The 24,254-nt window shown below is 31.8% G+C and overlaps 1 protein-coding gene across 1 annotated transcript; it reads right to left on the bottom strand.

Moving 5' to 3' along the window:
- Nucleotides 1-1,018: 1,018 nt before the first annotated feature.
- On the bottom strand, nt 1,019-3,446 carry LOC131052709 (pectate lyase 1-like). Its single transcript, XM_057987295.2, has 3 exons — nt 2,692-3,446; nt 1,806-1,909; nt 1,019-1,497 (listed from the first exon to the last, which is right to left on the bottom strand). Exons 1-3 carry the CDS (start codon nt 3,343-3,345, stop codon nt 1,131-1,133), a joined length of 1,125 nt encoding a protein of 374 aa, XP_057843278.2. The 5' UTR covers nt 3,346-3,446; the 3' UTR covers nt 1,019-1,130.
- Between the last annotated feature and the right edge of the window lie 20,808 nt (nt 3,447-24,254).

Raw genomic sequence — 24,254 nt, 5'->3', positions numbered from 1 at the left:
ACATAAATATTTATTGAAATTTAAACAACATACAAATTATTGTGTCATTATAAACAACATACAAATTATTGTGTCATTATAAACAACATAAATATGTATTAAAATTTAAACATTTAGTCTATTGATGCACGTGTCTAAATTTATCATGAAAAAAAATTAAAAATTATTCATTTATAATGTTTAAATTATTATATATATATATAAAATTAAAATTTTAATTGAAAGATGTCTAATAATTTAAGATGCTCTGTCTTTTCAGATTCTTCACCACTGCTAATAGCATTTGTTTAAAAGTTTCTAAAGTCTTTTCCCATGGAATCATATGGATGCTGGCAAACGTTGTGGACTTTTGACCTTACGCCCGCTAATCCATTTTGTGCATACCTGTAATCATATGACGTTTTGAAGGATCTTGTCAAACAGTCCACCTACCATATCGGTGCTTCCATATTTTGGATACGAGAACATTTGTACATAGATTGATTTAATATTTATTTGAAAACAAACACTACAAAAACTTTGTTGCAAGTTCAACTTATCTTAGTTTAAAATTCAAGATAAATGGTTAATGTTTTAATTAATATTAAAAATTAAAATTATTTGTTTTCTTTCTAAACATTTCAAACATATTTTACGAAAAGGAAATAGTTAGCATAAAGTTGTACACATTAAACACATTATCTTATACATCATTTACAATTACTAAATTAGAAAATTATCATAATAAAAAAATCCATTAATTTCTCATTTTATTTAACAAAAACAAAATTAAAAATTTAACAATTTATAATATAAATAAACAATCCCACTTAAGTTATTTAAAATGATTAATTATATAGATTACAATATAAAAATAAATATGTATTTAAATTATAACTTATCCATCATCATTATAGTGGATAAATATTATTTGCATAATATTGACATGTTTGATATTTTGTATTAGACTAGATAGATTCATTCACATTTTGCATAATATCCTATATTATTAACTTGCACATCAAAGATAACACGTTGATAAATAGTAAAAGATACATTTTTATTTTGACATCAATATAACAATATACATCATGATATATTTCTTGTTGATGTTAATTTAGATAGTACAACATGCTAGAATATATGCATCATCAACAATGTTTAGAGAGAGAGCATGTTAGAACCCCAGCATTTTTTGTCAATTGAGGAGTTGCATTCCCATTCTCAACATTGAAAGCTTCTTTCTTTGTGTATATATTACCCCCTTCATATTTCCCTGATGATACAAAATAAGCTCCATTATAAAAAACATCTTGTGTAGATTGCCACACCCAATTTGAACAAGATGATGATGTTTTGCATCCAATACGTATGGTTACTTGCTTCTTGTAGCTCTCATTTGGTGCAGTGAAACTATTCCCTTCACTTAGAATGGTTGGATTTGAACTCCCACCAATTGCATATATAGTCCATGGGTCATAATTATTGTTTGCAACATGTACAAGTCCATATCGTGCCCTACAATTCCAATTTCCTTGTTTTCATAAATTTCAATAAAAGAAAAAGAAATTTCATACAATTTAATCCATATATTTATTTTTCTATAGAAAATAAATATATTTGACTTTAAAAAACCAAATTGATAGAGCATATATATGATATTTAAATTAGACATAGTAAATTAGTAAAGAATATATACAATTAATAGGATTACAATAGAAACATTAAAAATAATTGTTCGTATACAATATATTTCATTCCATAAATCATGCTTCTATTGCACTCAAATTTTACTCTATTAAAAGAATGAACTTGTTTTTCATTACCTAGGCATTCTTTGTCCACAGTTAGGTCCAAATTGATTGAACGCCACTGTCACCTTCATGGATTTGTCATCACTATATGCATCATCATGCCCTAACAACATCACCTATTCAATATTGAACAAAATTAATATTTTTCTTTAAAATTTAATTAATCATCAATGTATTACAATTAAAAAACAAATACATCACCTATGCGCTAGCAACATGACATATTCAATATCAAACAATAATTAATAATTCTTTTAAAAAACAATATATTTATCAACCTATTCAATATCTAAAAAAAATGAATAATCAACTTTATATTACAATTAAAAAGGCAATATATCACCTATACCCTAACAACATCATTTATTCAATATTGAACAATACCTAATAACAAATAACTTCCTTAAAATTTTCATAAAAAGAAATGCATCACCTATATCATAACAACATCACATATGTAACTAAGAAAAATTGACTAATCAACTTTGTATTACAATTAAAAAACCAATGCATCACCCATCCCTAACATGACATATTCAATATCAAACAATAATTGATAATTCTCTTTAAAAAGGAGTATATGCATCACTATACCCTAACATCATCACCTATTCAATATCAAACAAAAATCATTAATTCTCTTAAAAAACAATATGTGTATCTATACCCTAACTATATCAACTATAATTACTAATTTTCTTAATCATCTTCTTAAAAAAGAACATATGCATCGCTTTAGCCTAACAATATCACCTATTCAATATCAAACAAAAATCAATAATTTTCTTCAAAACAATATATATATCCCTATACCCTAATAACATCACCTATATTATAATTAAAAATGCACCAATTAATAACTCAATATGCAATTGACAAAACTTAAGCATTTGCTTACTTTATGATGGTTGAAAAAAAGATTATTGGAAATAGTAACTCCAGTCGAAGTAAGAGTGACATCGACCAGACCATCAGAAGAATTGGAGAAAGAATTATGATCAATCCAAATATTTGTAGCAGTGCGCAGAGTAAGAGCATCGCCATCCTGAGGATGAACAGGCTCCACCCCAAAACTCTCGTTTATCAAAACATTCCCCAAAACACTAGTACTACAGCCGTAAAGATGCAAACCGTGTATGATAACATTGCTCACTCTCTTGATAAATACACAGGGACCGCCATTGCCAATATAAACTTGTGCTCCCCTGCCATCAAAAGTCTTATACCCAGCAATGTACATAGGCATTTTGAGCTTTATATTCATATTCCCACTGAAAATTATCCACAGGGGCCTATCTCGGGTTGCTCCATAGCGCAGAGTTCCTGGTGCAGGATTCACAGGATCGTCATCTGAGTTTGTGACTGTATAAAGATCTCCTCCCTTGCCTCCCATGGTGGAGCTTCCGAAGCCCACTGCACAATCTGCGAGCTTCATTCTGTTTTGTGCCCAGTTTGAGTCTCCTCTCCAGCAGCTATCTATGGGATTATCAGAAAAGCAAGATCCAATTACAAAAGAGAAAACCAGTAATGCTACTAAGCAAGGGGAATCCATTTTTTGGTAGCAGAGTGTAGAATTTCTTTCTATACGGCTATGCTATGATTATGAGCAGATTGACTGCGTTGTTGAGTTGTGAGATGATCTTTGTGAGGTTTTATAGAGACCCAATTGGAGTGTTGTGGTGGGATTATATGTCTTTGTTTGTTGCCTATTATTTCTCAGGGAAGAACACATTTCAAAGTTATATGTGAGCGTTGAAGATGATTTAGTGTATAACAATGGCGACGTGTGTGTATGATCTGGATTGCAGATATGACAAGTGGGTCGACTGTGATTTTGATTAGAATGACATGAGATCGTAGGAAATAAAATGCTGTTGAATCTGTGATGACAATTTGAATGCTTTTGGCGATGTAACTGGAGCACATGTTCGTTAGGAAACGTTTTGGTGGTTATTGAAAAGGATTTAAGTTTCTGTTTGCGCAAGAAAATGCGCTGCCATTTACTAAGTTTCTTGCAGTTAAGATCGTGTGATCAGTTTCTTTTCTTCACGTCACTAGATACGCCAGTTTAATAAGTTTCTAATTTATAACTCTATAATGGTGAAAATTGGGCAACCATTTTAGAGCAATAAAAGTGTATACAAGTAATAATCTCAGTGACTGAAAAACATGTTAGATTATTAAAAGGAGGTTTAAAGGTTATATCTATAGTAAAATATATGTTAAATAATAAATTGGAGAGTATAAATCAAAGAATGTAAGAATTAAATTTAATAGCTTTTTTATAATTTAAGGAAATAATTAATTTATGAAATAGATTATAGTGAATAAATTTGATTTTGATCATCGATTTGTCTTCTTTGTTGTTGGTGATTACCTTTTGAAGATGACCTTGTCATGTTTTGGCATTGATTTCTCAATTTTTATTTTTCATTGTGATTTATAATATAATTTCTATTTTTCTAAGTATACTTAGCGTGTTGCACAAATGAGAATTAGGCCCTTTTTCCATAGTTGGTGAAGCGATCTAGATCAATAGTACACATAAAGAGATATCTAAAGCAAATAAAGTAAATATTTCATGTTATAGCAATTGTTGTTTAGTTGAAGCTATAGAAGATAAGAAAACTGAAGTGAGAACTATAAGCTATAGAGGATGAGAAAATTGAAGCGAGAATTATAAGCTATAAGTAATCAGAGTAAGAAGAAGAAACATTTGTATTATTAGTGCAAAATAATTCAATCCGTATGTATGATATATATGTCTATCTATTACATTATATGTTTCTTTAGTTTTTATTAGGTATTTAAAAGTTTAGATTCAGTTATAGTAAGCATTACATCCTTTGAAAGATGATATCTCTCGAGGCCTTTTACATAGATTTTTCAAAATATAGGTACGCCGGTTAGAGTTAACCAAATGAGAATGAATCTAGATTGAATGCTCCTCAAAAATATCCTTTGGCTCCACATCTTTAAAAATCTAATATAAAGACATCAAGACGAGTGGGTTCTCTATGCCAATTTTTATGTAGATCATTTTTCACATTTAAAGTTTAGATCTATGAACATGAAGACCAATTTTGAAACTAGATGATAGATGAAAAAATCATTAAGGAAAATGAATCTAGATTAATATCTCCTCACAAACATAATTGCATGGTTGCAACTCTTAAATTACATAAAAAATTTGTGTGGAATAGTGTAGCAGTTTTGCCCAATTCAAAGAAAAATAGTCAGTCTTGTAAGTTACATAAAATCACGCGTTGCTTGTTACATTTTTTCATGTGGCATTGCTAGTTTGTTTTTACTCATCACATTTTGAGTACAAGTTTAAATTCATAATAATAATTTAAAATTAAGCATTTTAATTTTATATAATGAATTAAATCATTTTTATTTTAAATTATGAAGATATTAAAGTTTGAATTGGTCAAAAATTTCAATATTGATTATTAAATATTAAAAAATATTTATTTAAATTTTAATCCAAATTAAAATTTAAAATCAATTTAAATATTTATATTAAATTTTCTAAATCAATTTAATATCAAAATAATTCGATAATTTTATATTGTTTTCTTTCATTTGAAAAAAACTTTGAAATAAAATAAAATAAATGAATGTGTTAGTTTTCAAAATTATTTCCCTTATGGGAAATGACAAATCATAACTTGCCTACCATTTTGGTTGAGGAGACATTTTTGGGGTACAAAATTTAAAATTTATAATCTAAATGTTGGCCTCATCTTTAGGGACTTTTTAAGGATGTAGTGGTATGCCACGATGGAACCACTTCCTCCTTATTCTTAGCGGATTCTAATTCTAGGTAGACGGGTGAAAGATAAATAGTAACCATAACTCTAGATAATTCCATATACTTCAATGGTCTTCAACCCCCCAAAACCGCCCACCTACTGAAATTTTTAAGAAAGTGAGCTCAGGTGAATTATTTTTCAAGCATGCGTGAGACATTCTTGGTGGGCGAATCCCACGTAAAAATAGCCTAATAATCTGTGTCTATTTTGGGAGAAAAAAAAATTGTGTATATTTGTCAGCATTTTTTTACTAGTGATTATATTTATAAAAATAAAATACTTCATTGGGCATATAACCTTACACTTTGTCTATTCATATTGTATCAATTTGGATCATATTTCCTCATCCACCCCTTTAATATTAGTGTAACTCTACTTTAGAGGCTATTAGTCACTTTCTAAAGGTTAACTTAGCTACTTTGAAATACTTCTACACCTCCTTTTCCTATACATATTAGTGGATATCAACTTATCGAAAACTCTTTTTAGAGAGGAATTTATATTTGTAGGTGGTAAATCAACCTTAGGCTTAGTATATTGACTACAAGGACATCCATCTATTTTCTAGGCATTTCTCTACTATTGGGAATTTAGCTTTAAAATTTCCTAATGATATTTGTAAGTTGACCTCATCTAATTAGTGGAAGAATGCTCTCTCTCACTATTTCACTATGTTTATTGAGAGCACTAATTCCAACTAGAAGGAATCAACTTATTATATGCATCCTTTTGGATCTCGATTCCTTCAACTGTCTTCATTAGGCCTAATGAGGCTCTTAAAGTCCATTTAGTTACCATTGGTGTGTATTCCCCAACTACTAATCTAGGTGCTCTACTATCCACTTCTCTTAAGATACCCTCTATTTGGGTACAACATCTTACTATTATTGTTGCATTTTTATGATGATTTACATCTTTGGTGAGGCATTCTTCTCCCTATGTGTCACCTTAGTGCAATCCATCTATGGTTTCATCCCCCCTTCTCCTTGGTTTGAGGACCTAAAGAGTTGTGTTTCTTGAATGTTTTTTTATAGGTAGAAAAAAGGTCTTCCTAAGTTTCTCTTATTCATGTACACCTAGATTAAGGTTGTGTGGTTGTTTAGGGTTGGGTATAGTATCATTTATGCTAGTTCCCTAGGTGTTGTAATCAATAACCTAGCAATAACTATATTATTTATGTTCATTTATCTTATTTTATTTCTCACAAAACCCAATGTGTACCTTGGTTTGTTATAACAAAAAGGAGTTTGGTCCCTTTAAAAAACTTAATTTCATCTATTGAATTGGTCGAATGGACAGGAATACTGAGAGGGGGGTGAATCAATATTCTCACTCTTATAAAACTTTAATTGATATATCAATTTCATCAATTAAGGTCAACAACATGAAAAGAAAATGAATAATAAACAAATAATAAAAACCACTAAGAGGGTTAACTCCCAAGATAATATAACTAGTTATATGGTGTTTACAAAATGGGTGGCTCACTGCTAGATGGCTTATTGCCAAATTACAAAGCGGCTCACTGCAATAGATATAAATGAACTGAGGAAAGATGCTTCTCCAAATGCATGATTTCAATTACAATATAAGCTTAAATATCAACTTACATAAACTTGCAGCAAATCTGGTTAGGGACCACTATATCAATGTCCACAATTGCCTAGTGCAAGTCTGGTAAGGGATCACTGCACCACTGTGACTACACTCTGCTAAACCAACTGCTTGCAACATATCTTGTAAAGGATTACTACAACATTGTCCACACTAACTCTCCTTCACACACCTTCGCTCATATATTGCTCACACTATATATAGCTTCTCTTACTACAACTACTCCATTATCCGCAACTCTATCATTCGCACACTTCATACACACTACTCACATCATTCCACACATATTTTGCTCTTCTTCATTTTCCACTTCATTATACTTTATTCCCATCCTCACATCTTCTATATATGTATATATTTACATTGGTAAGCTCATAAACCGAGATAATATGTTGGCCAAGCACTTAGTGATTTACACAGTAATATACTACTTGGATCAACAAATTATCCAAAACATGCCTCGACCAGAATAGGATAAACAAGTCGTCCATCACCAATATTTTGTATGCTTCCTTCATATAATTCACTTACCTGAAACACACGCCACAATTATTGAAACAAAACAAAGGTCTACTAAACCCATGGAACTTGATCCATAAGCACAAACTCCAAGCACAAAAACTCCCAATTCCATGATGCAGATATCACAAATACCACAGATTCTAGAACATAAACCATGATGCAATATAATCATTCACATAGAAATTTACAGTAGATACAATTGATATGACTAATACCACTAATGTTAGAACTCATACAGCTAATACCAGAACTAGATACACACTAAGATAAGAAAAACACAAAATTCTAGAGAGGAGGATCTTCCGAAAATGACTCCAAACTGCTTCCAATGCCTTAACAACAACATACCACATCTGGTCCTAACCAGATTACCAGATTTGACATCAATGACAACATTCAAACAAATCTAACATCATCTATATAAAAAAAATGATTGGTAAAGATTAGATAATTTGGATGGAAAACATTTTTTTTGGAAAAGCATGAGTGTTAATTTATTTGGTGAATTATCAACTTGATTAACAACAATTGATTATTGATGTTATATTCTAGGAGGTAAATTGTACTAACACATTTTTAAGAAAAATAGCTTTAGAATTAATTGTTAGTCATTTAATTTATTTAGATTAAGGGTTGTAGTAGCTTGTAGATATGCACACCAATTCATGGAGGCTTGTGACATTTACAATATAATGTAAGCTAAAACGACTCAAATTGGTAGTCTAATAAATGTTCAACATTATATAAGTGGTAGGAGTGCATCTCTTTAATCAACGACACTTGTTGTGGGTTCCAAGGAGTATTGATACCTTATTATTTTATTTCCTAAACCCAACCTATAGGTTTAGACCAAACCCTTGAGAATGGATTGACATCTCATATATATAAATATTTGTAAAACTTTCAAAATAGATCTATGAGAGAATTTACCGATGACACAAATAGATTGATCAAGAGAATTAAGTATAAATCATGTACATGGTCACAACCGACTATCTTTAATCTGTTCATTTATGGAATAACTATCATTTTTATTGATTGGTATGGGTAGTTTAGTGTTTACTCATTGGAAACTTGAAATATCTTAAGAAAAAATTGGTTTGAATAGGCTATGTTACCTACTAGTTTTCCTCTTAAGTCCTTTTCACACACTATTACTTATGTTTACTTAGATAATTATTAGTGAATTTATTTTTTGATAAGATTAAATTGTCATTATATAATATTATCATATGTTTCACCTTTTCCTATATATAAAAGGGTTCCTAATTGTAATCTTGAATTAATCATCATGATGCATATGGATTCTTTGATCTAGAATGGAGTTATGCTCTCATTTTGGATCTATCTTGTACTTTTATTGAAGCCCCTTAATCTTGGGTGGCTAGATCTTCAAACTGAATATTACATGTTAATAGAGCATTCTCTACTAATCTTACATAAAAAACATTATAAAGGTGCATATTCAATGTATTAGTTTGGAAGCACATTATGAACAAAAAAAAGTTTAATTATTAATGGAACTAAGGTTTAAGTCTAGGCAAGTTAGAGAACCACATAGGAAGGGTTTAGTTATAGATAGTAGGTTATCTATTATGGTCTCATGATCCAAATTATTTTCCTTTGGATTTATTAAGGTAATTTTTAATGAGAATGGTCTAGGAATAATGGGAGTACCTAGATTTAAGGCTATCATCTAGAAGGATTTTGTGGAGAAGCTATCCCTTGACTGAGTAGAGGTTATGGATGATAATATTTTTCTAATATCTACTATATTATAAGGGATTTTTATATTTCTAATAAGTATAGGAGGTGACTCATGTGGTGGAGTGAGGTGTGGGAATTGATAATTTGGTAATATAGTTTCCTCTTATATTGAACAATGAGGTGAAGGATGAGAGAACAATGGAAATAGAAAATCAATTAAAGGTGTTGAGGGCTATGCTAATGTGGGAACTTGCTCATAATTTTATGATAACTTTTCCTTCTTAGATATTTCTTGGTTTTGTAACATAGAGGGGTTGAATATAGTCAAATTGGGTATGGGTGTTGAAATTGAGTGTCTTGTTATGTAGGAATTCAAAGGGGGTAGTTGGTAGTAGCTTTTGGTATGATGGAATTGGTGATTTAAGTTTAGAGCAAGCTAGTGAGGTCTAGTTGTTTGTTGATGGATAGAAAATATATTTTTTGATAGAATATTTTTATTAATATTACTAAGTAGATTGCATTAATATATATAATTTTAATATATATATATATATAATTTTAATATATATATATATATAATTTTAAATTATATATTTTTATTATAGGAAAATATTACATATTTTGATTGATAATGTATATTATTTATAAACTCTTCTTAAAGGGACAAAAATGGTGAAACACCAAAAAAAAACATTACTAGACAAAGAATATATGACATCCTCTTCTAGAGGAAAAACTAAATGTGTGACATTACACTTTTCTTGAATATATGTGATACACTAATCACATTTCTATATGAAATTAATCATAAAATTATTCATACTCAAGATAATAATGGAAAAGAGAGGTTTGCAATGTAAATCTAGGTGGGTAGATCAGTTTGAAGAGGATTTGTTCTTAGATTTGAACACTATAACTTTATCCTTTTGAAACAAGAACGTGGAAGATAATTTATGGGGCAAGTACCATGATGAAAACCTAGCAAACAATCATCATGTGTAATCAATTTCCCTCTTGCACTCTACACTTGGGGGCAAGCTTTATCCTTGCTTATCCTATCTATATCCTATCTCCATCCTATCCAAATCTATCCCTACATTATCTCTCATTCACCCTACCTGTTAGGCCCAATATGAAAAGATAATGTACTGAGAGGGGAGGGGTGAATTAGTACTTCAAAACTTTCCTTCAATAATAACTTTACTGTTATGCATAAACCGAATAGTGCAGTAACATAATATAAAGCTAAGACAAATAGATAACAATCATACATGATTCACTCCATAACACATATATTTTGGTTACACAGAAACTCTTGGTTAGAGAGAAAAACTGTGGTGGGGATGGCACCCATAACTTCACTACTGCAATAATAAAGAGTATTCGGTTAGAGCTACATGTTTAGCTATTTCTAATAGCTTACCCTATTAGGAGTAACAAGAGCTGTTAGATCTACCTTACTAAAGGATTTTACAACACTTAAACTAAATGTTGCACCTTGTTAGAGGCTTTACAATTTATAGACTTGATTAGAGTCTTTTACCCTGTTAAAGGTTTCTCTTACAACTTCAAAATATTACAATAAATCATTACAAATATCTGCAACTTTACATCTAGAATGTTATAGCAGAATCTATGTGCTCAGAATAGATTACCTTGCTTATAGCATACCTCGGTAACCCATATAGTAACTCGGTAAACCGTTTTGTTTACTCTGTTCTTTGACTGTTCTCTGAAATCCTTCTCAGTGACCTCTGTGCCTCTGTAATAGTCATAACACTTAGGGCTTTCACATGTCTTGCTTCATATATTTCTATATTTTCTTTTCTGTCATGCTACATGTGTATTTATGATCTTAATCCATGTTGTATATATAGATCTCTTATGATGGTGATCCTTTCATTGCTTTGATCTTACAAACATGTTTTATCGAATGAATAACCATGCAAGATATTTCATTGGTTAGATGACCTCAAAATCATACACAATCTTTAAGTGCAATTTCCAATGTGATAATAGTTCTATGTGCCTCGATCTTGTAACATGTTTTCATATGTATGTCCAAGTTCAATGAATCTGGTAACACATTTCACTCGGTGTATATCAACTCGGTGTGTCATCTTTTCTACTCGGTAGACATGGAATGATACTTGGTAGACAGCTCGGTGTATATTGTGCTCTGAGACTACTTTCTTCTATAATAGACTAGATTGTTCATACTGACTGAATAGCTCAGTAGTAGTAACTGACTAGAGTATATAGAATAACTTTGACATAAAACTAATGGCAACTTGATAAGTAGTAACACTACCTACATCCATATTTATTTTTCCATCTTTGATCTTGACAAGGTTAGAAATCTCCATAAGATTGTGTATCCTATCTACTTCACTTTATCCACACCCTTCATATCCATTACCTTATCACTTTGTTATTTTCATAATATATTATCACCTTGATCTTTCTTATCATATTTGTATCATATCTTCATCATGTCCATCTCTTGATCTTGATCAAAACTAATGAAATCAAATGCAAAACATGGTTTTAGAAAACCTCTTGATGTGTCCATTCCTATAGACCACATGTTATTCAATGCCTCATTTCACCACCTTACATTACCACATCTAGTCCCTTAGCTTGGTTAAACATGTTATCCCATCATGAGATATCCCTTTAAAATAAAATCAACTCTGATTCCATAATATGTTGCATCCATCCTTATCCATTTTCATCCCAGCAATTCATTCATCTACTCATAATGCCTTATGTCTTGCTAGACACTAGGAGAAAATAGATACATCTTGCTTGAAATATACCTTGATATATGTCTTATACCTCAATCAATGATATGAAAATCTTTTAAAATCCAAAAATATATAAAAACCGATAAAAATAAAAAAACCTTAAAAAATCAAAAAAATTAAAAAGAATCAAAAACTTTTAAAATCCAAAAAAAAAGTTTCAAAAATCTAAAATCCATAATAAATTATATTTTGCTAAGACACTGACACTTTGTGTAATGCCCTGCCATGAACCCCAAAGGAATAACCACAACCAAGGGTGAAATATTTTTTTTTTAAAGTATAAATCACATGGAGTGCAATAATTACTACATTGCACATTAATATCACAAGCGGAAGACTTACACCAGAATTCCTAAAGGGTTACCAACAAAGAATAAAACTAAAAGTTGAATTCCATAATTACAATTAATCCAATTAACCATCAATTACTCAAAGAACATAATAAGCCATATGCAATAATAGGTTACACCATTTAAGATTGAAAGGATACAATATAATTTATCTTCAATAAGCATTTACACCAATCATATAGAAAGATAATAAATAACATCCAAAACTTAGGATTACATTGATCTTCCAATACATGGCTCTCAATAAAACATATAAAGTTTATGACTTACATCAGATTAAAAGGTTACATAAATTCATTGATACAAATGACCACATAGGTCTCCAAAGAATAATAATCACCAATATGCAATAGAGTATGAGTCACGAACCACAAGAACACCTGCTAAGACAATCCTCACATGAAGGTATGAACAAGAACATCCGATGGGAAGTGGCACTACCACCCGACCATGTGATCCCAAACAGGAATCACCCCACTGTGCTAGGAGATAGCAGAGGACCCTCAAGCAAGCATAAGGATGACATGGTCGACAAAACAATATGAGCCATGACAGTACAATACAACTCCACAATATTCCAAGTGATTCAAAATCACAATACTCAAGTGAGTCAACATCACAATACACAAGTGACTTAGCATCACAATACACAAGTGACTCAGCATCACAATACACAAGTGACTTGACATCACAATACACAAGTGACCCTAAAGAGAGAGTGCCATCACATACCTTATGATGGTTACCATGGTAGACCTCCATAGGTCCTGGCCCCCATCCTAGGTTATCCTGGTAACCTTTCCCGAACCTCTGGCTCCAACTAAGTCTCATGTGGTCCCTACCAACCCTTCGTGAAGACAAGGTGATCAGTTTTCCATTCTAGGCCTTCCCACTACATCTTGAGCCTATACAAGCACTCAACCATGCAAGGGATACAATATCTTATATAATGTTATAAACTACCCACCACCTAATCAAATTATTAGGTTATTAGTTATTATCTGACTTTTGAGGGGTTATCCTGCCATCCACTTCGGGCGTGGTCCCCACTCAAAATCCACTCTCTCAAAGAACACTAAGCAAACATGGTCACTCCATGAGGACACTATGGCGAAGAAAACAACCATAACACCACTATCCAAATACAAGTGGTCAAAACAAAGACATACTAACTCTTGGCTAACCATAAGGAAAAACACTACATGGTTAAGACAACAAGGTCATCATATATCACTTGATCAAAAGGTACCAAATCCGCCACAATAGGACAACTGAACCACGGACGAGAAATAACCACCAATAATATTTTTTGCAAGAAAGGCTAATTTCACTAAGTCCGCACTTAGACAATCTTTGAGAAAACAGCATCATTAGCACTTGCAAATTCATTGATCAAAAATTAAATAAAACACTTTTCATTTAATGCATCATTTAGAAACGTCATTCATTTCTATATAATTTCCAAATTCAACGCTCCAACAAGAATAAAATCCATATTAAATATTCCACCGACTAAAAATATGAATAATAATAAACATATGATCTATTTCCAAAAATACATCCAAATTTATCAGATTGAATTAAAATCCCGCCTTGATTTTCAATAAATAAATCTATTAAATAAATATTAAAAACCAACATATAAAAATCAAATTATAAATTACCATTTAACATAACATTTAAACTATCTTAAAAATTCATCGCACTTAATAAAAATAATCAATGGCAATTAAACTATGTCGCGAAGGGTAAAAGGGAACTCGATGGGCCAAGGCCCTACCCATGGTAGTGTTGCTACCGGTAGCAGCAGACACTACCCATCAGTAGTGCTTCTACTGCTAGTATTAGTCACTATCGATCGATAGTACTACTACCAATTGGTAGTAGTCCTACCGATCGATAGTGCTGCTACCGTGGTAGCAAGCCACTACCGTCCCACGTGGTGGGATTATCCCACCACGTGGGCTAGGTTAGATTAATTTAATAATATATATTATAAAAGAACAATGTAATATAAAATCAATTCATCCCCTGTTCACTTCATGAAAGCTCATACACAGTGCCAGAATCCAAATTAAGAAAGGATACTCTTCAATAAGGTAAAAGGTAAATTGATACACACAAGAGCCCCAATAAAATAAAGATTTTGGGCAACATAAGAAGAATTTAAGAGATAGGAGAAGGATTTTGATAAATTTCTTCACTTCCATTACACAGGAAGAATCCCTTGCATCTTGCAAGAGGAAAATAACCAATTTTTGCCAGCATAAGCCCCAAATCCTGGGCAAATAGAAACTAGAAGACACGCATAAATCTAAATCTATTCCTTTCGATACCCAACAGAAGAGATAATTCAAGAACTTGATTTTACAAGAGCAAATAACACACAGCAAATAGAAAGATGATCCATTTTTTCTCAACATGCACCCATTTGATATGAATTCAATAAAATCATCAATAACATACACTCTTTCTTTCATTCCAATCATTCAAGAAGAATTTACAAAGAGATTTACATTTTTCCAACACACAGGAAGCAACTAAAACATTCAAAATTAAATTGCAAAATAAGAAGAGATTATCCAACCTTCAAGCAAACCAGGAAAAAAATTGATGGAAGAATCCCAATCTTGCAAACCAAATCCAACTATAGCTCCTCTTCCAAAATGGTTTTCCAAATTTCTCATTCAAAATTTTCCCTCCCTCTTCCCGTGAACTCCCAAGAATATATGAGAAAAATATATTTCAACCTAAACTTTCTAGGTTAACTTTTTTTCCAACCAATTAGATTAAACTGTTTAAAAAGTAAAAGCAATTAGAATTACCCTTTTCTGTAAACAATTCTTTTCCAACAAAATAAAATACAAAGGTCAAATGGAAAGGTAAAAGGAAAAGCTTTTATTTTTATTTTATTGCATTTCTATTTTCATAATACTTTCTTTCAACATAAGCATTCCAAATTTAAATGGCAAGGCAAATACTTATTTCTTTTCACAATATATTAATACAACTCTAGCACAATAAAATAAGCTAATTTAACAATTTAATTCTAACAACTCACTAATTTAATTAAATCAATCATCTCAAGAGCATAATAACAACTAATTATGCCAACACAAAAAATAGCATCATTCACTCAATTAAATGACTATTCAAATAATCGGAAATACACAAAATGAGGAATGATCAAGCGACGACTCACAAGATGAAAACACTAAAGCACTCTGACTCGCATACCGGTCAAACGGAAAAGATGACCGACTAACAACACTCACAGGAGTGTAACTACGGGTCAAGCTAGGGTCCAACAACTATCTCCTCCACTCCCATCAAACAAATAAGGCACCCTCAGACCTATGAAACCAAGTGGAGTCAATACCCCATACCTACCTGATACTTGTACCTGCAATGTCTTGCACCAAAGAACCACATGTGCATATAAACAAATATATATAAATAGACACGGCATGCACACTGATGAACGAGAATCATGACATTCCTTGTCTCACTGGAGTGAGTGAAGGAAAATCATCCCCTCGTATCACATACACTTGCAAACATGTAACATATAAATAACGCATTGCACATATAAGGTAAAAGTGTCAGTCCATGATAATGATCCATAAAAATAACATTAATCATAAGCACTGAGATACTGCATAAAATCATACACCACAAATCCAGATAAAGCATGAAATAACATTGCATAAAGTCTCAATCAATATAAAATAATGTTCCACTGAATAGTCAACTAAAAAACATAAATACAAAAAGAGTCTGATCAAGGAGGGGTACTACACTTTGAACAAACGCAACAAAAAACTAATATTAACAAATCATTCAAATGAAATGACAAACTACTGAGCTAGCCTACAACCTTATTGATCAACTGCCTATCGATTTTAGCATCTTTATCATACAACATGCCTCTATGGATACATCATTCCTAGAACAGGCACCCTATCAAATATCACATCCTCTGGATACATCTTTCCTACAATGGACATCCTATGAAACATCATTTTAACAAGAAACACTTAGCTTTGGCAAGAAGATCTAATTGGTTGTTGACTTGTTTGGTCGAGTGAGTCTTATCTTTTATTTTATTTATCCTATATCATGATCATATGCTACTCAAGGATATCCACAAGTGATTAGAGAAATTGGGATGGTTAATTATGTTTATCATTTGATTATTTTTTGCGGTTCATCTTATCACTCCTTGAAAATGGTATGTGATTCATATAGGTTTTAGCATATCTAGATGCTTGCTTTCACTTGCCATAATAATCTCAATTTGATGATATTACACTATATTAAGCACAAGATTACATCACGCTCATCTTTTCTATCTATCCATCTATCCATATCCATAACTACTTCTATGGCCATCGATTTATCATCTCCTTATCTATTTTATTCTAGCCTTATCCTCCATCTTTCCTTTTGAGAGCACATGTGTGTTCTCCTAACCTACATGTCCTCTCAAGGGGGCATCATCCTACTAACTTGTCATCCTTCCTCATCCTTCCCATGGCTAGCGCATCTTGCTTCTCGTCCTTATCCCTATCCTACCCCTTGTGTTTTAATCTTCTTTGAAATAATGCAATAGACACCTGAAATTGTCCTTTGATTAAATAAATACTTTTTATTTATTTAATTATTTCTATCCTAATGTCTTATATTAATTGAATAGATATTTTTATTTAATTAATTTATTCATTTACCTTTTTCTTCTTATTCACATGATAACACGTCTTCCTAAATTACCTGTTTCTCAATCTTAGCTCTTGATTTCAAATTAACCTCTTAATCTTGTTCACCCTTATCTTTTACCTTTCTCCTCTTAATCTCCTCCCTCCACCTCTACCTACCCTCAAATCCTATTGATTCTCTTTTAACTATGAGATCATGGCCATTCATCTTTTAACCTCTTAATCTATACCCTCTAATTTTAGGATGATCTCTATAAAAGAGGCTTCCTAACACATAGTTTGAGCATACCTACATTTTGTCAAAATCACTTGAGAAATACATCATTGCAGCCACAGCAGTTCTTCCTTGATCTCTTATGCAAGAGAAACACAAATCTAAGAGCAAACATCATTAATGCAAGATCATGGAGGATAGGAGAACAATGGATACAAGCCATTCATGGATGTAAAGGTATAATTTTGTTTATTTTATAGTTTATTTGCATGTGTGATAGATTCTCTATTGATGTTGTGTTGAATTAGTTTATGGATCTAGGGTTAGTGGTTGGTTATTAGTAGGGTTTACAAATAGATTCAAAATTTGGCATAAACATTCATAACTACGTTGATAGCTAAGATTAATTGATGACTAGTACTAGTGAATAAGTGCTAACTTTGATGAGTGAAGGATCAATTTTGAGAATAACAATAGTTATTAAGATAATTGAATAATAAAGGTAACTATGATTTCCTAGGGTAGAAACAGCTTACGCCGCTAACCAAAAAATATTAAATCAATAGGTAAAACTAACAGACAAACAAAATTTAATTTATTATCATAAAATAAATATTCATTAAAACATAAAGCTTCTATAAAAGGCTTATTAACTAAGTTAAATTAAATTTAATCAAACAAATTTCCAAGGACCTTTTTATGTAACCATTTAAACATGAGGCTAATGTGATAATCGACATGCATTGACCATTGAAACTCTATATGTCTTACCCTAACATCCAAGAATTCAGTTATGATATTCATTATCAAACTACTACTTGGAAATAATTAATCATATATAATCTATAAGATTATTTAACCTCATCCTAGCATTTGTTATTCAATATTAACCAAGTTCAATGATTGAAATCAAAATTAACCCAATTCTACCCATTCTCGTGATACTTTTTCTCAAGATAAATCTAAGGATATTGTTTATAGAATGATAAGGGTCATTACACTATATCCCAAATTATTCCTTTCAAAAAAATAATTATTTACTTTAAACCTTACATCATAATTCTTCATTCTCTCCTTGCTACTATGGCCTCCACAAAACTTAAATTCTAATAGAATATAATTTTAAGGATATATCTTACTTTGATATTAATCAAAACTAATACCTCTTAACTATTGAGACCTAGGTAGGATTGAGAAGGGGGGTGAATTAGTCTAAAAAAATAATTAATGCAGCACATAAACAATTAACCAAAAACACATATCAACACATGAACACCAAGATTTTCTATGTGGAAAAGCCAAATGGGGAAAAACCATGGTGAGCACCTGCCCACAAATATATATCCACTATGAATAGAAATGATTACAAAATAGAGCTCCCTACTTTAGACTTGCACACCAAGTCTAACTACTAACGGGGCAAGATACAAATAGGACTTGCAAAACCTAAAGCTAACTACACTTAGGGAAAGATACAAAAAAAATGATCTGAAAAGAAGGATCTTCTACTCATGAAGTTGTCCTTGAACTCTGCTTCAAGCGACCAACATCAACACACACACAACTCTAACCTCAACTACCAATACTCCATCTCAACTCTCTGTCATAGTCTTGGCATAGCTTGTATATCATTTGAACACAACCCTTCTTTTGCTCTTCATCGAACCCCACTAACTATCTTTGCATCATATTTATACACATCATCACTCTTCCACATCTAACTCAAATACATCATCATCCCTACATACAAGATAGATCATAAAATCTTAATCCAAGTTGACCTGAATCAAAATATCCTTTTCAAACCAAAAAAACACACACTAATCCACTCCAAGAGAAAGAGGAGACCAAAACACATCTTCCAAAAATCAATTCACCAATCCATAATCACCAGAACCTAACCAACAACATATCCACACACTACATAATCATATAAGCAATTACTGATCAAAACACACTCTCTAATGTAAACAATTCAAATCTAGATCTCCACATGCTATGGTGAAACCTATAAAATATCAAACACAATGCCATGAATCATATCCATACCTAAGGATAGGTTTAACATAGAATCTCACAAATAGCAACAATCAATGCCATAACACCCAGAGAACACAAAGATGTTTTTGGACCATAGAACCATCATATTCATGATACCGAAACTATTTCCAATGAATATAACAACAACACTCAACACCAACAATAGATTCCAAACCCAAACACTTTTGTAACAACTAATAGAACAACTGCACCAACAACTCAGCAAGATAACTCTGAACCACAGACATTCTAGACCATTCCAAAACAACAAGTTTGACATCAATGACAACCACAACAACATATCAACATATACTTCCAACATTAACATATCGTAGATGTATAAATCTGACCACTTTCCTAAATAAATATTTAATATTTATTTAAACCGCATTCATCTTATTAATTAATTTCTTCATTTTCATCTATTTGATTAAATAAATTACTCAATTTATTTAATTATATTCACCTAAACCTTTTGTAGCCTTTAATTAAATAAATCATTTTATTTAATTAATTCCCCTTTCTCCCTTTTTAATTAAATTTACATTTAATTAATTTGATCCTTGCAAATAAATAAATCTAATTTATTTATTCAATACCCCCACTTGTATTTATGTAAGTTGCATCTATTTTAGTTGAAATAAAGTAATTTTATTTTAATTAAAATCCTTTTCCCTCCACTTGCATTTTCCTACATCTCCCACTTGCCTCCTAAACCCCTTCTAGATTATTCTAATCACTTCTAATTTATCCTAATTCATCTCCTCATTATTGTCACATTCCTAAGTAAAGAGAAGTCATTTCTCAAAGCCTCCAAAGTCTTCAATAACCATTAAAGACTGTGTGTCTTCAAATGGTTAACCTCTAAAGTCTTCCAAACCATTAAAAGCTCTTACATAACCATTTATGGTTAACTCATCTTTGACCTTTGGTTAGAGACTTTTCTCTAACTTAAGTATCCTTTTGATCGAAGGGTCTCATCAAACATTCATGGCTTTAACCTTGGTTATCCTATTAACCCTTGCACAAGATTTTACCCCTTGGGTAAAAGCTTTATCCATTGGATAACCCTAACCTAACCTTAACCCTTACCTCCTAGGATAACCTTCATGTCTTCTCAAGCATTTAATGCTTCTTTCATCTCCTCTCAAGCAACCTCTTGTTGACAATTGTTACCATTTCATTGGTGAGAATTGTAAACATGGATTGATTAACTTTAAATCCTAGCCCTTGTTAAGCTTATTCAATCTTAACCATCCATTGCCCTATTTTCCCTATAAATAGAGCTCTCATTCCTCATTTTTCATATAAAACAATCTTTCATGCATCTATATTATAGTCTAATTTACTAAACATTTTAGCCTCTCTTTGTTAGAATATCATCATAGCATTTAGAAGCATTTTTCATATCATAAGATATTCATGTTTGGATAGTATATCATGGTAGGATAATTTGCTAATATTTTATCATATCATCATCTTTATACTAGCGTAATCATCATAGTTTCAATATCATATCTATCTTAGAATGCATTCGTGCATATAAATAAAACATCACTCATTCTTGGATTTTTCATTCCTAAGTCACTTGCTCAATGATCTGAGAGAAAAATGTTGACTTTAGGGATCCTGTGAGATAGAGAACAATGGGACACCCCTTGGGAAGTTGAACTAATTGGATTAGTTCATAGACTTGCACCAATAGTCTCATTGGTGTGTGGGTCTTTTGGATTCGAGTTGTTCATTTTCATCACCACATTTTCCTGCATACATTTTTTACGCCCATCGTGGGGTACGTCCCCATAAATAACATCATTTTTTTTGTAGGTCAAGGATTACAAGCACATTGGAATACCCTTTTAGCACATCTAGAGTATACTTTAGCGCATTTGTGGTAAATAGTAGCGCATTAATCACACTGTTTAGCACATAGGACCCATTTCTAGCGCTTTTGAACTATATTTCAGCGCGTAACATTCTTTATTTTTTTCTTACGCATAGAAGTATTAGTGTAGCACATTCAGGAATCAGAGTAGTGTGTAGGAGTCATCATTTAACATTTTTTTACTATTTTGTAGTGCATTTATGCTGAAGTTTAGTGCATAACTCTAACAAAGAAAAGGGATAGTTTGTAAAAGAGTTACAAAATTAGGCTTGTGTAAGCCCACCTATGGTTTTAATTTTTCACTAACTTCCTTATATTGCAGATTAATAATCATTTCTTGCAGGTTGGAGGAATTAGATTTAGGAAGTTGATTTCTTTCTAGCTTTTTAAGTGGTTTAAAATGAACTTGTTTCCCTTTCATTAAAAAGAACCTCATTTTATCTTGGGCTTAAAATAAATCAAATTTTCTTTTGGACTTAAAAGGAATCTCATTGAAAGTTTAAAAAGAGCAATAAAATCAAACACTTTGGTTTCTTGCAAGATTAGGGAAAACACTTCAAACTTGGGCTATAAAAAGAACAACAAATTTTTATTTTATTGCAAAGGTAAAAAACAATCAATCTTTCCTTTTATTTTGAAAAGCAATTTCCCTTTTCAAGCAAATGTGTTTTACTTTTATTGACCAGGATTTCAACTTCCTAGTTAGACAACAAATTGTTTTGTGGTATAAAAAGAACACCATGCTTGTTGGAGCAACATCTCCAAATAGATCTTAGCTAATCATTGCCTTGAAAGTTAAAAAGAATATTGTTTGCCTTGTCTTGAAAGTGGAAGGTATATGATCTCCCCTTAATTGGGTGACCAAAAAGCCAAACCACTCTTATGTTTTATTTTACTTCAGGAAATTAAATCCTTTAGAAGGTTTTCCCTCCCCAGTTGCCCTTAGGGCACCATTAATGGCTGGTGAGAGGGGAATGACCTAAGGGGCAAATGGATTTATCACCAAGTATTCCAACCCACTATAATCAAATGTGGAGGTTGACAAAAGTCCCCTTCAATGGTTTTGATCAGTGATTAGTCTTCCCCCGGTATCTTTAAGATACGTAAAGCTTTTGTTCTAAAGGTTGGGAAGCCTCTTGAGGGAGTTTATCACTAAAGACCGAATGAAAGTCTGATTAAGAACCTTAGCATTAGAGACTTTGAACCAAGTCAGTCACCAAACATTGGCAATATCATAGTGCAAGGGTGGGGAAGAATCCACCCCCAAGATCACTCACCATATATCTCCCAAGATAACTACTTAATTGTGAAGCAATTCACTTTGGGTTAATTTCTAGCAAAAGGCAAAAAAATGGGTGGGGGTAACAAGGTTGCTTGAGCTGACGGAGTATCGAGACTAGTGGGCTATGATATTATTTATGACCTTTGAATAAAGAGTATGCTTGATATGTCTTCTTTGTAATCCAAACTAGTGAAAACATCGAGGATTTGAAAATATCCTCAAAAGAACATACACTACTTGTTTAGCATAGAAAAATTATTATCTCTTCTATATGTCATATTTTCAAGTCATTTTCAGAAAAATCATCCATCAAATCATAAGTGTTATTTTTAACATCATAGCAAAAGCATGAAATGAATAAATTAGGACAGTTCCCGCATAGGAGCAACGGCCTAGCACATCTCAAACATTCAGTAGCGCATTCACATCAAAACTTAGCACTTTCATCACTCAACTTAGCACATGACCAGTATCATACTGGTAAAAATTTCACATAGCACTTATCAATATCTCTGTAGTGCATTCAAGCATCATCCTAGCGTGTTCAAAAAATATTATAGCACTTTCATACCAAATATCAACGCATAATAGGGACATATTAGCGCATAACCTATCCAACAAAATTTATTATCCAACAGTCTACAATAGCATGTTGGAGAGGTAGCATAGCATGAAGTGAATATTCTATAGCGCGTTGAAAACATCCTTTAGCACATCAGGTCACTGTCTTAGCGCATGGTAAATATTAGTGAAAAATAGAGAGCAGATCAGTCACTTTGGAAAAAATTTATCAACAGTTTCAAATACCCTTTTGGGTCCTCTAGCAAATCCAGCAGCAAAACTTCGAAAAAGATCATCAATGAGGAATTATGAATCCAACAAAAGCACTCTCAGAAGAGTTTTCAAATCATTAACTAGCTTGAGATTGGAATTCATCCAACAAAATTAAGGAGTATCATAACAGTGATCAAAGTTCCACCATCCAACGAATCCTATCAAAATAATACCTAGTTGGTTCCTTAAGTTGTCAAATTTAGTTTCTACATCACGCAACTTGACTCATATCATTTGACACACTTTGTCATGGAGGTGAATCAAACTAAACCTCTACTTGATAAAGTAAACTTGAGTTTTGAAACGAAGTATCCATATCTAACATCAACATCAATATCAACCTTTGATCATTTGTGTATGACCACTCCTCATATTTTGAGAAGAACAAGTCTTCATCAAAAGACTAAGTTGAATAAGAGACAACCTAGTTCTAAGACACTTATTAAAAGGAATAAATTTATCTATATCAACTGTCAACTTTTTGTATCACATCGCACATTATTACATCATATGCGGCTATATATCCAAGGAAAAATAAACGAATTTGACAAAGAACCTTTGAGAAATAGGGCTTATATTCAAAAAGAGGCATTCAACCAATTTCTTAATAGTGGAGGAAGGGTTAACCCCACTTTATTTCTAAAGTTCCTTATCACTTAAAACAAAGCTCAAC

Source organism: Cryptomeria japonica, chromosome 5 (assembly GCF_030272615.1).
Source record: "Cryptomeria japonica chromosome 5, Sugi_1.0, whole genome shotgun sequence".
Taxonomy (NCBI): Eukaryota; Viridiplantae; Streptophyta; class Pinopsida; order Cupressales; family Cupressaceae; genus Cryptomeria; species Cryptomeria japonica.
Note: the sequence above shows the minus strand (reverse complement) of the source record. Positions and strands in the feature narration are given on the sequence as shown.